Raw genomic sequence first — 15,862 nt, forward strand, 5'->3', positions numbered from 1 at the left:
CATTTGCGATAATATCGCGATATGTTAAAACGCGATTTCCTAATCGCAAAGGCTGTCTCTGCGATTTAAGGAAAATACACCGATGTATATATTTTACTTATTTAACTGTCTAGTAAAGTTCAAAGACAGTGTTTAAAAAATGCAATCCACATGTTTACATATGTCTATGTAAATAATAATTAAATAATCTAAATACTACTAAGTGTTGTAAAGCCACATTTGTTTTTATATGTCTGCAATCTGCACTTTAGTGTGATTTATTTCTGACTTTCATATGAATGTTTCCACCAGGCTTGGTCAGTGCTCAATATACTACTGGGATTGAAGTAGTTAAATAAAAGAGGTCATTCATATAAATTCACGCATCACCTAATTTCACCATCGCATATAGACCTGGCCTCCAGGAAAGAACAGCTTGTTTAATCTATCTAATCTTGTGAAGTTCATACTATACAATGATTTATTGCTAGTTTTTGTTGACTAATACAGAAGACAAAGAGCTTAAAAAATAATCGCATATCGAATCGCAATCGCAATATTTTTTAAATAAATCGCAATTAGATTATTTTCAAAAATCGTTAAGCCCTAGTAACCTGGGTTGCATCCCCGACTGTTGTGCTTACAGCACACAAAGGGTGCTCCAATGAACACGAATGAAGAGGCAGTGTTCACAGAGGGGAAGCTGCAGCCTTAGAAACTGAAAGTGTTTTGGGGGAGGTAGCATGAAGTCTAAGCATTACACTCTTGAACTCCAGAAACTGTATGCATTTTAACAAAAATATATTGTAATTCTTATGATGATGAGGATGATGTCATGTTTAGACATAAGGATGAAGTGTAGCATAAATATAGTACTTTAGTTAGGTATAGGTACTGTATAGGGTATAGGTGCAAAACAGAGCTACAAATATGCCAACTGCTGCAATTCTGTCACGTTCCCACAAACGTAGCCAGTGTAACCATTTGATAGCTGTATTGATTGTATAAAAAAACAGAACTGGGTCGGAGCTAATGTTGCTTGGCCAGATGTAAAATCATTAATCAATGTAGCCTTCTGCTGCTTTAAGAAAAGAAAAACACTGTGTAGTAGACTTGGCATGAAAAAGGAAAAACACTACAAAAAAAGAACATTGTCATTGTTTCACTAACGTCACTAAAGCTAAAGTTAGCTATTTCAATTTATCTGTCTGTGTCTATATGTTGGTGCTCACTGCCAACCTTTCAACCTCATCTTAACCACTCATGTCAAAAAGGGCCTGGCTATGTCACTGGTTGTGACAAGCCAAGCATGGCCCTTTAAACTGAAAATATACTGTCCGCATGCGCAAGGCTCCACCAGTGTCCGTGTGACGTAAGTTCATCATCAGAGGGTATATGCATAGGCTGTGGACATGTCCGTGCAGCTACTCCGCTACCAAGTGGTAGCGTAGCGGTGTACTGTGCATCTGTGGAACACGTCCTCCAAGCAGATGGTATAAACAGACTTACTATGTGCCTGTGGGGTCCGCAGCTAGCCCTGTACATGTCCGTTCCTGAGTATTATCGAGGCCTTACTAAGCAGTAAGGGTGACCAGTGGTGGTTATGGCACTGGTTAGTGCACTGAGACAAAATCGTGCAAAAAGGAGATTTTTAATTTCATTATTACAAATTTTAAGTGCTTCGGTAGACTTTTATAAATCCTTAAAAATTATCAAGATTTTGACACTGTTGCATTGTAAAGCTCTCACTTTTATTAGCGTTTACATTTTAATCTGATATTGTAGGTTTAAGCTTAGCTTTTGAATGTCTTAATTAACTTAAATAATCTCTTATGGAGTATCACTCCAGCATGGATTCTTATATATTAGGTTGCACAGCTCGAAAATCCAATATGATTCTCTTGACATTCTGTCACTGCCGGTGTGAAATGCAAAACTGACAACTCTCTAAATACTTTCAGTGTTTTGTTTGGCCAGAACAGAGTACTTGTCGGGGAACTTAGTGGATGGGAGCCAAGTGGAGGAGAGAGTAGAAGAGCACAACCAAACAGAGCAGAGAGATAAAGACTTACCTGAAAAAACACTGGGGATCTTGGTTAGAAAACTTTTCACTGTTCGGATGGGAATGCCATTTTTGTCATCCTGCATGCGTGCTATTACTTCCTCCATCTGGATAACACAGGCACAGTGGGGGGAGAACAAGAGAGAGAGTTTTTTTATAAACTTGCATTAGTAAGTAGAGGTTATGTGTGAGCAAGACAGAAAAAGGTAAATGGATGCAAACAGGTTCTGTGTGATTCAACCATCTCTCAGTGAAACGAGAAAGTTGGTGACTAGCAATCACTGTCTTCAGATTTCTGCCTCTCCTTTGACAAATCTCTCAGATTTGTGTCATTTGTCACATCAAACCTTGAGTAAGCTGCATGTATTGAATTCTGCAACAGCTAGGTTATTGAATTTTGGAAGTCTAGCAATGAAGTTTCTTGTCATGATCCATCACAGTATATTTGTGTCCCGAAACAGCTACACTTCCAAACTTTTCAGAGCAGAGAAGAAAAATTCATAATGTCACTCAAAAGACACAAATGTTTTGTGTTCAGCATTGATTGAGTTACAAATTTGAACCAAAAGCTGCTCAGAGGAATGACATGCATGGGCGAATAGACACACATGAAAACACGCAAGCATTTGTTTGCACATGCCACTGAGAAATAAATGTACTGGGAGTTGTCTCGAGGGCCTGGCAGAGCACGACAAGGCAGCCACGTTTCCAAGAACACACAGAAGGGAGCAAAGCAGAGTAGAGCATGGCCGCGATACGTCGGATTGGAGGCTAAGAGATCTCCCCAAACTCCCCCCTCGGTGTAAAAATATACCCATGGAAAATATGTACACAGAGTTCAACAGCCTGGCAACACACTAATATGTGCTACACAAACAGGCACACACGTGAGAGTAAGGGCTATCCCAGTTCTCATTTTGATCGAGGGGTAGGGCTAAGGGGAAGGGGTACATACCCCTTAAAACCAAGCAAAGTCCCAAGCTTACTTGAAACCGAGGGTTACCCAGAATACACTGAGCAACCAGAAACAATGGCGGCCAGATTAACCAGAGAGTCCCATAAATGTAAGTATTATCGGCTTAAAAACTCACAGTGAAGAGATGCAACAATAGACGGAAATGGGTTTTCTGACTGGGTCTAGTGCAGAGAGTATTCTAGCCATGATGTAAAAAGAGCATGGATTCCATTTTCCATTTTTTTTTTTGTAAAAAAGACTTGGATTGGACTGTGTTCTTATCCTAGTCAACCCTTGTCTATAAAAAGAGAATCAAAAAGTTTGCCCAAATTGCAGGTGGCATATTTGACAATAGTGGACAAGCTGCCAAGATTTATTTTAAACATGCTGATGGAAATCTTAGACATTAATCAGATTCCTGAATCCCAAACTGCAACAAAATTTTCTTATTCAAACATCTGCTCAAACCTGACAAAGCTGAGCACTGATCAAGATAAAATGAAGTTTGTTGTCTACTATCAAATAGTACAATGAGTAGTTGTTTATTTAGCATTAGTAAAGTACTCTAATTGTGTTTTTGTTATGTTGTGTATTAGTGTTTTTTTGGTTTAAACTGTTTCCTTTTTATCTGATTACATCTAATATATAACTAATTGTAACTGTATGTGTGGTGTCTGTATGTTGTGACTGTGCACTGATGTGTTATGTTGTTCTCACAGGTCATGGATCATCCCCTCAATTTTTTTTTCCTTCTGCATTTTTGTATGACACACATGGCTTATTAGTGGAGCTGATCTGGAAAAGGTAACACAATTTGTTCTATTCCATACAAATGAAGGTTTTGTGTGGGTGAAAATGAATTTCTGTGGCCATATTGTTGAGAAAAGAACACTTCTGATGAAAAAGCTGGGTTTGATATGTAAATCTGTGACTACTTGGCTTTGGCTTTTCATAAGCTAGTACAGTACCATTGTGTATTATAATGAAAGCTTGTAGCTAGTCAAATACCCTGGAGCTAATAATCATCCCAGTTAGGGATTGGAGCCTAATTGACAATGATGGAGCACAGGAAAATACTGTAACTAAAGAGCTGCTGGAGGACAATTTGAGGCTCAGGAAGACTAAGGGAGGTTAAAATGAAAAGAGGAAGAAAATAAAAATCAAAAATACGCATTTTCAGATTATTTCAGTCTGTTCTGTTAAAGTGCTCATATGATGGTCATTTTCAGGTTCATACTTGTATTTAGAGGTTGTACCTGAATAGGTTTACATGGTTTAATTTTCAGAAAACACCATATTTTTTGTTGTACTGCACATTGCTGCAGCTCTTCTTTTCACCCTGTATGTTGAGCTCTCTGTTTTAGCTACAGAGTGAGGCATCACACTTCTTTTCCATCTTTGTTGGAAGTCGCACATGCTCAGTACCTAGGTCAACACTACAAGCCAGTCAGAAGCAGAGTATGAGTGTGTGCCACGCTAGCAGCTAATGACGAGTGTGCGTCACGGAAGTAAAGTTCTGGACTACAATAGAGCTGTTTGGAGCAGTTGGTGAACAGTGTTTTCTGTTGGAGATGGTAAGTCCCTTTGCGGTGGACTTTGGGCTTTTTCACTTTGTAAACCTATAACGTGTACAAAAGGAAAGGGAAAAAGCCAAAAAGCATAATTTGAGCACTTCAATCTCTTTCTCCCACTGCATGAGGCAGGTCAGTAGATCTGTCTCTGCAGGGCTCAACACTAACTTTTTAAAGTGGTTGCTATGTTTTAAACTGCCTATATTTGGAGCAATTCGTTTGTTATGTAACTATACAATACATTGTAATAATGTTGCAATATAATTTCCCATCCCTCTCATATAGGGGTGCAACGGATCACGGTTTTGAGTCACGGATCGGAAAAATGTTCAGATCAGCACACAAAAGGGGGGAATTTAAATGATTATGAAAAATGTAATAACAATAACTTTTTAACAATAATTACTTCTTTCACCAGTAAATTGCTGTTAAAAGACCAAAACAGATGAGAAAAGGGCATTTTACAATAACTTTGAATGCACCACAAGGTTTACCAGTAAACGCAACATTTAGTCCCGTCTGCGTTGTTTCTCCGACAACAGCATTGACCAGTGCTAGTTTGTGTCTTAGCTCATAGCTTTAGTGGCAGATGTATGTCCCGGTGTTGGAATCCTCTACAGTGAAATACAGTCACACTGTTACACCGTTTAGCTAGCTGTCAGCATTTTAACCAGTTACTGTGTATGTAGCTTATGGTAGGCTAACGTTACCTGCTGCCAAGTGTAATGTGTTATTAGTGTTAACTAGCATCCCGTGCAGCGATGCTTCTGTTGCCTCTAACGTCTGTTTCGGAGCATCAGAGAGCAGCACAGACATTTAGGGAGCATCGTAATGAGGCACCGAAATCTGCGTTGCTATTCCGTCCGTTACATACCGGGCACCGGTGCCATATTAGCACCGGATTTTTGCACCGTTAACGTGAACAGAAAATTGCGTTGCCTGTATCTTGTCACAGCAAACGCGCGTGTGTGGAAAGCGGTCGCACAATAGCTGAAATGTTGCATTGTGCACGAACGTAGTGTTTAAACTTTACGGAGACAACCAAATAAAATATTGACTTCTTTTGAAATAAGATTTTCCAGTTTTGATTTGTTTTTAAAACACAAATATTGAAAAGGTGGTTGCCAAAGGGTGCAACCAGAGGCCACGAACGGTTTCCAATTGACTCAATCTGGTTGCCAAGGGCAACCGGGCAAGCGTTACGGTCGAGCCCTGCTCTACAAAATGTTTCATTGGAGGTTCACCAATGTAAATCAGGTGGGCGCTTATGGCCCTATAAAATTAAAGTTCTGAAATCACCTTAAATGTCTCTAAAAAGACCATAGCCAAAAAATCAATCCTAACTGCTTCTGGCTATCCTCCTTGAATTTCTGTTTCCATTTTTTTGTTTACAGTATTGGTGAGTTTTTCTTATTGCCACACATACTGGATGTCGGGATTATTCCCTACTGATACCAATGTCACATCAATGTTATACCAATGTCTTCACCGGCAGGAGCCTTAATAGACCACAATGCACTGCAGCCACAAAGATAGCTCTCAGCTTTAATATGGGTCACTGCTGCAATCATAGACGTTCACATCTTTGTAAATAGTCATTCTGGGAAAAGTAAGAAGTCACCGACTGAATTAGTGGGAGACAAGGCAGGTTGAAGAAAAAAGGGAGAATCTCAAAGAGACTCACAATATTTGATCACAACACAATGAAAGTTGTTCAGAAAATGTTGACACCAAACAGTTTAAGTATCAGAGGGTGAGATTTTTCTTTGGTGTTCCTCAACCAACACTAGTAAAAGTTAGATTTTAAAAATAAAGATATTTTTAATTACAGTAAGAAACTCAAACCGTGCTAAAATTAAACAAAAAAACAACTCCTTATAAATACATACAATGCAGGCCTGCAAAGCTGTAGCATCTAAAGCAGACGCATAGAAAAACAAAAATTAACAGCATTCATATAGTCTCCTTTTATGTGTCGCATGCGTCACTCCTTTTGTTGTTTTTTAAACATATCTCTCTAAATTAATCCTTATTGTGTTTGACTCATTGGCCGTTGAATAAGTGTGCCTTATAACGCCAACCTTCCCTCTGTATCCATGTCTCACTGTCTTTCTCTGAGAGTTAGCTGGCACTGTGAGACACAGAGCATACAAGGACAACAGCACCAGTGATCAATACTTCACACACTTTCTCCTATCTCTGCAACCCTCACCGCCTACACACGGTAAAATGCCACCAGCGTGAATATTCAGGATCTAAAGCTCTTGAAGTCGGGATGCTCTCTGGCTTCATGTTGTGAGGAAGAGAGGAAAGTCGTTTCCCTCTAGAGAGAGAGAGAGAGCAAGAGTCTTTCTCTCTTTCTCTCTCCGTCCCCCACCCATCCACCCACCCAGAGCTGTCTGACTGTGTCTCTGCAGCCTCTTAACAGATAAGAGTGAGTGTTTTGGCTGCACAGTGTGAATCATTGAATAATGATGGCACAGGACTCAGTACATATGAAGTGACTAACAAAAGCGCCGGATATAAGCACATACTGAGCTTCAGCACACGGCTCCAAGCACTTCAAAGACTATCACTGAGGGCACTCAGGGTGCAATCAGAATGTTCTGAAGCACTATTTGGAGCTAAAAAACATTTCAAACTGAGTTTGTAAATCAATGCTGGCCTGTTAGATTTCTTGTTAGCCGTTGTTAAGTGCACTATAAGTCCCCTATTTGAAGGCCTGTTTCTAAGAAAAGCAAGCCGATAAAGGGATCAGTTATTAGAAAGGTTCTATCTTGAGCTCATCAGAAAGGTGGGAGGTTTTTAGGACGAAATTTCAACAATTTTATTGTGTGTCTGAAGATGGTTCATTTAAAAGTGACCTATATCAGTTATCTGGGCAAGAAAGAAAGGAGGCTGGAAAAAAGGTTGTTTTTTCCTGACTTGGTAATGATGGTGTAACACTAAAATATTGAGTATGTGTGGTTATGTCTACGTGGATCAGTTTTTTTAAAAGCCTGTATCATATAATCTGGATTTTTCCCAACCTGATTCTTACAATTGTGATGTTAAATAAAAAAATTTAAAAAATAAAAAGGTTGAAACATGAACATGATTTGGGCTAGATATTTCTGAGAATTGTTTTTGATGGCTTTTAGTTACTAAGGGTTCAATGACTGCGGTGTTTGTATATGGGTTGAGTGGCATTAGTCACCTTTGTGTGCTAAGTGAGGCAGGCGAATAGACTGTTTGAAGATTAGGGCTGTAACAATACACCAAACCCACGATTCAGTTCGTTTTGGCCCATGATTTGATACAAACCTTGATTCTTTTTTTGGGGGGATGCCACATGGCATTGTTTTGTCATTGATTACATGCCACTTTGCAACACAGTAATACAACAGCGACCTTTTATTGATATGGATTGATTTCAATATCGATCGATCCAACACCAAAGATTCTGTTGTACCTTAAAATAATGTTTCCAAAATCGTTTCAGTGGTTCATTAACTCGTTCAAATGATACATAAGAATAATGGTAATGGTAACAGTAATGTACAATTCCGCTTCCAACCTGTAGGGGGACCGAAGAGGAAAAGTGCTTTGGTGCCTGCTATAAAGGTGCTGGTTGACAAGTAGCTAATGCTTGGTCGTTAGCTAATTCTCTAAGAGTTGCTAGACTGACCCTGGCTGCAAATTACATTTTCTGCCGCTAGGGTGCATCTAGATTTCTATGCTAGTGAATTACTATGACCTTGACATTTGAAGTGAGCTACTACCATTGACATATATAAAATGGACCAACAGAGCCCATTGCTCTGGACGGAGACCAGTGAAGGATATTAGAAGCACTTTTCCGGTGAGCGCTGAGCGTTACTGCGCAGCCTCCAACTGAGAGAGACAACGTAAATGTGACGTGAGCAACGTGTCTGAAAGTTGGAAGTCTTCTGGTAGCTGTGCCCAGAGAAATCTCAATCATTCCCAATCTTACAGAGACAGAGAGCGTAGGTATATTTAAGGAGATAACATGGGCACAGGCTAATTTTTTGCAAACTAAAATGCTAGTTAACATTAGTAATTAAACCTAAACAGCTAGTGTAAGTCCAAACTGCCTGCAAGCTTCTCCTGTACTATACAGTAATTCCTCTACTATGCGACAGTAAGTCGCTTGGTTATGACACAATCGTTAGCCTATTTTTTTACAAAAACGTCTGCTACGGAGCCATAATGTGAGGTACAAGGTAATGGAGCCTTTTATACATTGTCGTGTTTCTTTAGAAATGAACAATGGACAAATAGAGTCTTTAAACGCTTCAGATGTAAAGTTATTCGCTGTCAAAGTGACGTCAAAATGAATGGCAGTCAGTGCAATGCTAACGCCGTTTACACTTTTTAAACAGCTTTAATTAGATCATCTTTACCTACATATCTCTTAACACAGATGAGTGCTTATTAGAGTCTGAGGGACCCATCAAGATACATTTTTAAGAAGAAAAAACTTGTCATGATGCCCAACAACAAAATAGAACTCGAAAGCATGCACTTGTAAGGTGATCGTATCCTCAATTACAGTTTCTAAAATAAATCTACATTTGGTCTGTCTTAGCACACTATATCAAATGCAGCTTGTCATTTAATTAGGAGCTCTAGATGAGTTTCAGTTTTTGTCTGTCTGTGCAGATGTAGAACCCTTGCTGACTGTGCCGCTGAGGAAATTAAAAGCTATCCTTTTCTTTTTCTTCTCCTCCTCCTCTTGCTTCTTCCTCTTTCCCCTCTCTCTCGCCTAGTTGCCTGCACTGCGATGGGTGAATGTTACTGCATCAGACATTCTGGGGAGAACGGTATTACCTTGACAGTGTTATCTGAGGACAAGAGTGTCTACATGAGCAGAACAGAGATTCCTCCCAACTTTACATCACACAATTATGCCCTCACATATCAGAGGAACACATCCCACACACACACACACACACACACACACACACACACACACACACACACATACACACACACATATTTCCATCATGACAAGATACAGAACGTACCGATTACTTGTCACATTGCATATATAGTCTGACAGAATTAAGAGATGCGCGCGCACACACACACACACACACAAACACACACAGAAGGACACATATTATGAAAGCTTATGAACCCAGAAGGTGTGGATTATTATATTTTAAAAAGCGCAGCATCAAAATGGGTGAGCAACCCAGCTCAAGTCTGGCTGCCTAAGGCGGTGCGAGAGCAGCCCAAATAGAACCTGTGGCTATATAGCATGACAGCTCGACTAGATAAAACAGTCTTTGCAGTTGCTTGATCTCATTTCCTTCTAAACCCTGCAGTGCTGGGCTCCATGAATAAGGCTGAACCTGTGGTGGAGGCTGAGGGATAATATTTCACATTTTGTTTGCCCTCAACAACTAGCAGTGGTTTACAAAAAAATACAACATGCATACCAGCTTTAAGGTCAATCACTTTTAATAGGATCAATACACTTAAAAAGCACTTAAAGTTTTACATTACAGCTGTGTTAAAGCACGGTGAAGTGCTGTGTCACAAACAAGTCACACATCTCTTTTACACAGGCTGAGGCATTTGCATATGGAGCAAATCCAAAAACACAATGTTAAAGGTGACCTATTAGGCTTTTCGGTATTTTCTGTCATGTATGCAATGTTACAATGTCAAACGTTCATATTAAACGTGGCAAAAAGCTTCAAATAATGAGGTAAACCTATTTAAAAGAAATACCTGTGAGCCAAAACCTCAGATTTCACACTGTTCTGAACGCTCTGCTTTCAAAAGTTTTTTCTACTCTAGGCCCAGAGTGACGTCATACCAGGCAGGGTTTCTATATATGGTCATCTGGTCCAGGCAGACATGCTACTTCAGTGTTTACTTACATACACTGCTACGTGTAGCTACATGCTAATGCCAGAGAAAGCTGTAACCTTGGCTTCGGATCACATTCCTGCTGGAACATGTCCGGTTGTGTAGTATTTGGTTTAGAAGCTTTTACTGGTGATTTTTTAACAGTATAAAGTCTTGCTATTTACTCCATTGTCAATCATCTGCTGCAACGGCAGTAGTACAGAGACAGCGAGAGCAAAGTGCATGTGGAGACCCGTAAATGCTGACCAATCAGAGCAGGCTGGGCTTTTTCGGAGGGGCCTTAAAGAGACAGATGCTACAACAGAGTGTCTCAGACAGAGGGTGAATACAGGTGCAGCAGCCATGGGCAGTATGAGAAAAAAAATTTTTTTATATTAAAGCATGTAAAAAATGTTCTAGTATAAACACAAAATACAAGTATGAACCTAAAGACAGTAATATGTCTCCTTTAAGGGTTGGACACAATCCAGGCAAAACATACTAAATGGTTGAATGGTTACAGTACTTATTATGAGCTATATTATTTAGCCTGGTATTAAGTTCCCTGACTGTCTAGCCTTTAACTTCTATATTTATAATGGTGATATATTCAAGTGCTGCGATTCCTCTCCAGTGGTGACCTAGATTTAGGTGAGGAGAAATCTCAACACTTGATGATCTCAAACACCTTTTTCAAACAGCCTTAATTAGATTAGCATGTCTTATACAAGGTCTAAATCTCTGAAGACAGAAGTTTTTTTTATCTCTTTCTTTCTTTCTTTCTTTCTTTCTTTCTCTACTCATGGAGAGACATTAAACAAACACAAACAAGTAAAGTGAACTCAGGAATGTAGTGCTCATCTGCTCAATTACTTTCACAGGAGATATGCTGACCAAAGGCATTCATACTGTAATGACCTTTGTTAGACAAGAGCACTTTGCACGGGTAAGATAAAGCTTTTATCGTCACCACAAACCTTTTTTTTAATCAATCACATACAGTACAGCAGCAACAAAACATCTCCACTAATGTAAAATCGTTAGATAAAAAAACACAAAGTGAAAACTCTTACATACGTTTGAAAAGTAAAATTACTGCAGTGTCAGACAAATCAATCAGTAATATTGCTTAAGTATACACTAACATTGTAATAACCCTTTATAATTTACATGAGTATGACTGTGTTCACTGGAAGGCTGCACAATTTAATCTATAGGCTATTATGCTGTACATGTTATTCAAGCCAAAAATAAACCTAATTATTAATAATGAACCAAATAATAACCAATTCACAATGCATATCTTAGCTATGGATTATGTTAATACTGTATACGCATGACTTTAACTTTTCATCAGTGATAAGAAATCTATATGACTGAGTGTATTGATTCATACATTCATTACACCCAAAATGTAAAGAGAAAATAAAAATGTTCTGCTTAAAGTCAAGTTCAAATTGTCAGTTTTTAATTCAAATATTCACAGCAGATAATGCACTTGAAATCCAACCCCAATTACACCCAGCCAATTAGATATCAGCACACTAGTTTTTGTGTCAGAATAAACACTTTGCCCATCAAATACACAAGTAAAATACTGCATGTACTGTCACTGCACGACAAACAACTGCAATTTTGTGCATGACTGGGAAGTGTCAGATAAAACAATAAAGATATTAGCTCGACTAACATGAACAAAACATTGTTACATTGCCAGCTATATACAAACAAAGTCAGTCAGACTTTTCAGCCTGCACCTGTGCAGCACTGCACCACTTGGGCTTTGAAAATAAAAATGACCCTGCAAAGGTGGGGGAAGTTATTGAGCTCATGCTGACAAGGTTGTTGAATAGACGCCATGAATCCTAAGTCTCCGAGTTACCACAGCAACACCGTCTGCGACCAGTATCACAAGGTCTTTGGCAGCTCGCCATCGCCCATTCATGAGAAAGAGAAAGAAGGTGGTTGTGGGGTAGCATGAGGGGGGACAGAGGGTGTACAGGATGGAGAGAAAGGTAGATATTGTTTATAGGGGATAAGAAAAAGAAGAGAGGCATCTTCGTTTCCTTTTCCTTTTGTTCCCATATGAGTTATAGCAACTAACTGTATGATTCAGTTCATGTGGTGCATTACAATTATACTTTTTGTTGGGATCATTTTGGGCTGCAGCAGAGTTGAGTTTTATTATTATTACTTTGTGTTGATTATTCTAAGATAAACTGTTGCCCACTTATCACTAACAACTAAAGTGTTGGGTATACACAAATGCAGTGTTAGTTGCAGTATTCTCCGAAACACCAGAGGGCGTGGAGATAAAATATAGTTTAAAAAAATTCAGAGGTGAAAGACCACGCGCGGCGACAGCTTGTGGAGCCTTCGCGCTAGAAACGACAGCCATGGTGACGTAATTTAATGGCGCGGCGACCATAAATTAAGCTTAACTAGAGCTGGGTACCGGTCACATTTTTCCCGGTAATTTCCCTTTGTACTAACAAAAAAATTTCAGTTGTAAAAGTAATTCCAAACCTAATAATCGTATTTACTTGGAACATTTTGTTTTTTATTTACATTAAAGAGATTAAAGAACACTGCTGTGCCTGTCTATCTCAGAGGAAGTGTAACTGCACTGCGACCGCTTTCGACTCACCATTATATTATATTGCAGCTAATGCTTTCTGCGTGGAGTTTTGAAAAGTATAACCACACTTGCAACCGATTTACCGCCATTTCCATGACTCACTGTGACTAAAACAAACTGCCCAGGTGACGTAATTTCGCCCGTCCGCACCTCTGAGTGTGTGCCGGAGCCCCGCTCTCTGTCAACATGCAGAGGACAGAGAAGGTTGTGTTTAATCACTCTCAGGTACTGAAATTTAGCACTGTTTGATTTAACGTGAATCGATCCTCCTTAGTACCGATGTAATTTGATCGGTAATCAAAAAAGTACAGAATTCGGTACCCAACCATACAACAGTTATTTTCATCATTGATTAATCAATTGCTTTTTTCGAGTTATCGATCAATTTTGGTCTACAAAATGTCAAATCACAATTTTCACCAGGTCAAGGTAACATCTGCAGATATTTAATTTACACTGACAAAAAAACAACACACATATGAGAAACTGAACAATGACCTAAACCATTAGTTTATTGATTGATTTCCTGTCAATGGAATAATGGATTAGTATTCTTCCAGCACTACCTCTCCAGCTACCAGTCCACTACCATACTTTGGTCTGTATGGGGACTTGAACCAGCGACCTTCTTCTTCCCACCCCAACTCTATACAGGCTGAGCTACTGCCAAATACCTTCCTCTGCCCCTGTCTTGAGATTATTCCTTATATATATATATTTATGGCTGCATATTTTTGCATTTTCATTGTCTCCTTGGCACTTTTCTTTATTCATCCAAGCCTTCAATTCTCATAGGCATGCTGAGGCTCTCGGATGGTGAACAAGAACAGTCTGTTTCACAGCAGGCCAAGATCGTACAGTAGAACATGAGGAACAGATACCCAGGTGACAACACTGCCTGGAGTGAAGGCAATTACTCCATCCAAACTGAATATTTATTTCTAAACGCTGTGAGGCAGATTCTGCAAACCAGTGATTAGCCATTTAACAACATCTGCAGTTTGGTGCTTGATAAGCCTTTGCTTTCGGTTGCATTCATCAATACACTTCTGTCTCTGTGTACACAATCAAGCTCCATTGAACCATCAGTCAAATGGAGCATCTGTTTCTTGGGATGTCACTTCACTGTTTCACAGTTTCACAGTTTTCTCCCTCTGTCGTCTTCATTCTTCATTATATGTCATTTGTAATAACATTGCATCCTAAAAGGTACAGTATAAAGAAACCTGAGGATGCTTCTCTGCCATTTGCAGCTCATGGCTTTGTCATTCCAGCAAACTGCAAAGATCTATGCATTTTTTAGATGATAATTATTCCCCCCTCTCTCCCCTCACATCTGCTATCAATAATGCGTTTTATAATGTACCAATTGGTGGTGCACTACTTTGTCCATTATTTCCATAATGGAGGACTGTGATAAGAAAAACCTGATGCCACTGTTAATCACTCTTGCACGCAGCAGCAGTATTATCATACTGCAAGCACTCTCATATGGACAGTGCAGGACAGATGGCTTTCTTACTACAGACTTTGGTTTATTTGGGTGATTACAAATGGATGTTGTCAACCAGGAAGCCTCCTCAGCTTTGAAATGCTCCTCGAGGTGTGTCTGAGAGCCTTTTAATGGCTTGATCTGGTTTGGTCTGATTTGCTAATAGATGAAAGTGAGACTGATGTTTGCAGGCAAACAAGAAGATCTTTGATTCCCTGTGTGGTGTTATTGACTTAAGGTTACCTGAGTTGCTGTTGTTATAGCTGTTTTTGTGTTGTTTTCTGCTTTCCTAAATATAGCGTCTTTGTTCTAAGCTGAAAGGACATTAATGTGAACAATTCATAAAATTTGAACTAAATGAAATCTACTTGAATCAAACTGAATTCTGGATTGTGCCATGATGCTAAATGTGCCCTGTGTTACCAAAACGCATTGTGTGTATCCTTGATGACTAACAAACTTGGTGAATGCATTTTCTTTCTCATAAAACATTTGCAAAGTTGATTTTTTTTTTTAATTGTTCCTTAAACCTACATTGTGTAATTTTTTTAGTTGATTCTTAGCAAAACCCCCTCTGTTCTTTCACAAATATGTGCTCATTCATGTGTAATTACTTCCACCAACTAATCAAAGTATTCTTGTAAGCGTAGAATCTGACATTTAGAATCATTCAGAATACATACGAGCGAGTCGCTCGAATGACGGCCGGCATGTTGCGCCTCCATCTTTAAAATACATTAGCCAAAGAGGGACATACCTCCGCCGTTCGCCCTTTTACACTCAGTGGCACCCCGCACCGTGACGAATGCCAGGGGGAGATTACTCGCCAGGGAAGCAAAAAAAAGAATTAAAACGACAATGCGACAAGCAAAAATACCAAAGTTAATATTGGGAGTGGCTAGAACATCTGCGTGTAAATGATGGAGATACTAAGAGCTAATTTCGGGTTCGGCCACCGTAGCAGTTAAAACGCGATTGGAATGGTAGGGGCTGGAAAGTAATATTCAGTTATTCAGTTGGTTGTCATATACAATTTAACTGCTAGATGGGAGAAATTCTTACACAATGTAGCTTTAAGGTCTCCGAATAGGGTATGTAACATTGGTAGGGCTGAAAATTGCCTGGGTGCTGTTCTATGCGCCCTAATGCAACCCTGTGAAATAGCCCTAGAATGAAACAAGAGGTTTTCTCCCTATTATGGTATGCTCATGAATATTTAGATGAGCTGCGCGCTTATTGGTTGGTTTACAACGAGCAAAGCTAGAGACATTAGGTGTTGAACCGTATATGTTTGAGCTTGAATCAG

General features: G+C 39.3%; 1 protein-coding gene across 2 annotated transcripts in view; it reads right to left on the reverse strand.

The window, feature by feature from the left end:
- The window catches only part of rgs7a (regulator of G protein signaling 7a), a 60,708-nt gene that overhangs the window by 25,082 nt on the left and 19,764 nt on the right, over positions 1-15,862 (reverse strand). For both annotated transcript variants that reach the window (XM_039783353.1, XM_039783351.1), the window contains exon 3: positions 2,052-2,148. In XM_039783353.1, coding sequence (XP_039639287.1) covers positions 2,052-2,148 — 97 coding nt within the window. The remainder of the gene's footprint in view (positions 1-2,051; positions 2,149-15,862) is intronic.

The sequence above is a fragment of the Perca fluviatilis genome, chromosome 19 (genome assembly GCF_010015445.1).
Source record: "Perca fluviatilis chromosome 19, GENO_Pfluv_1.0, whole genome shotgun sequence".
NCBI lineage: Eukaryota > Metazoa > Chordata > Actinopteri > Perciformes > Percidae > Perca > Perca fluviatilis.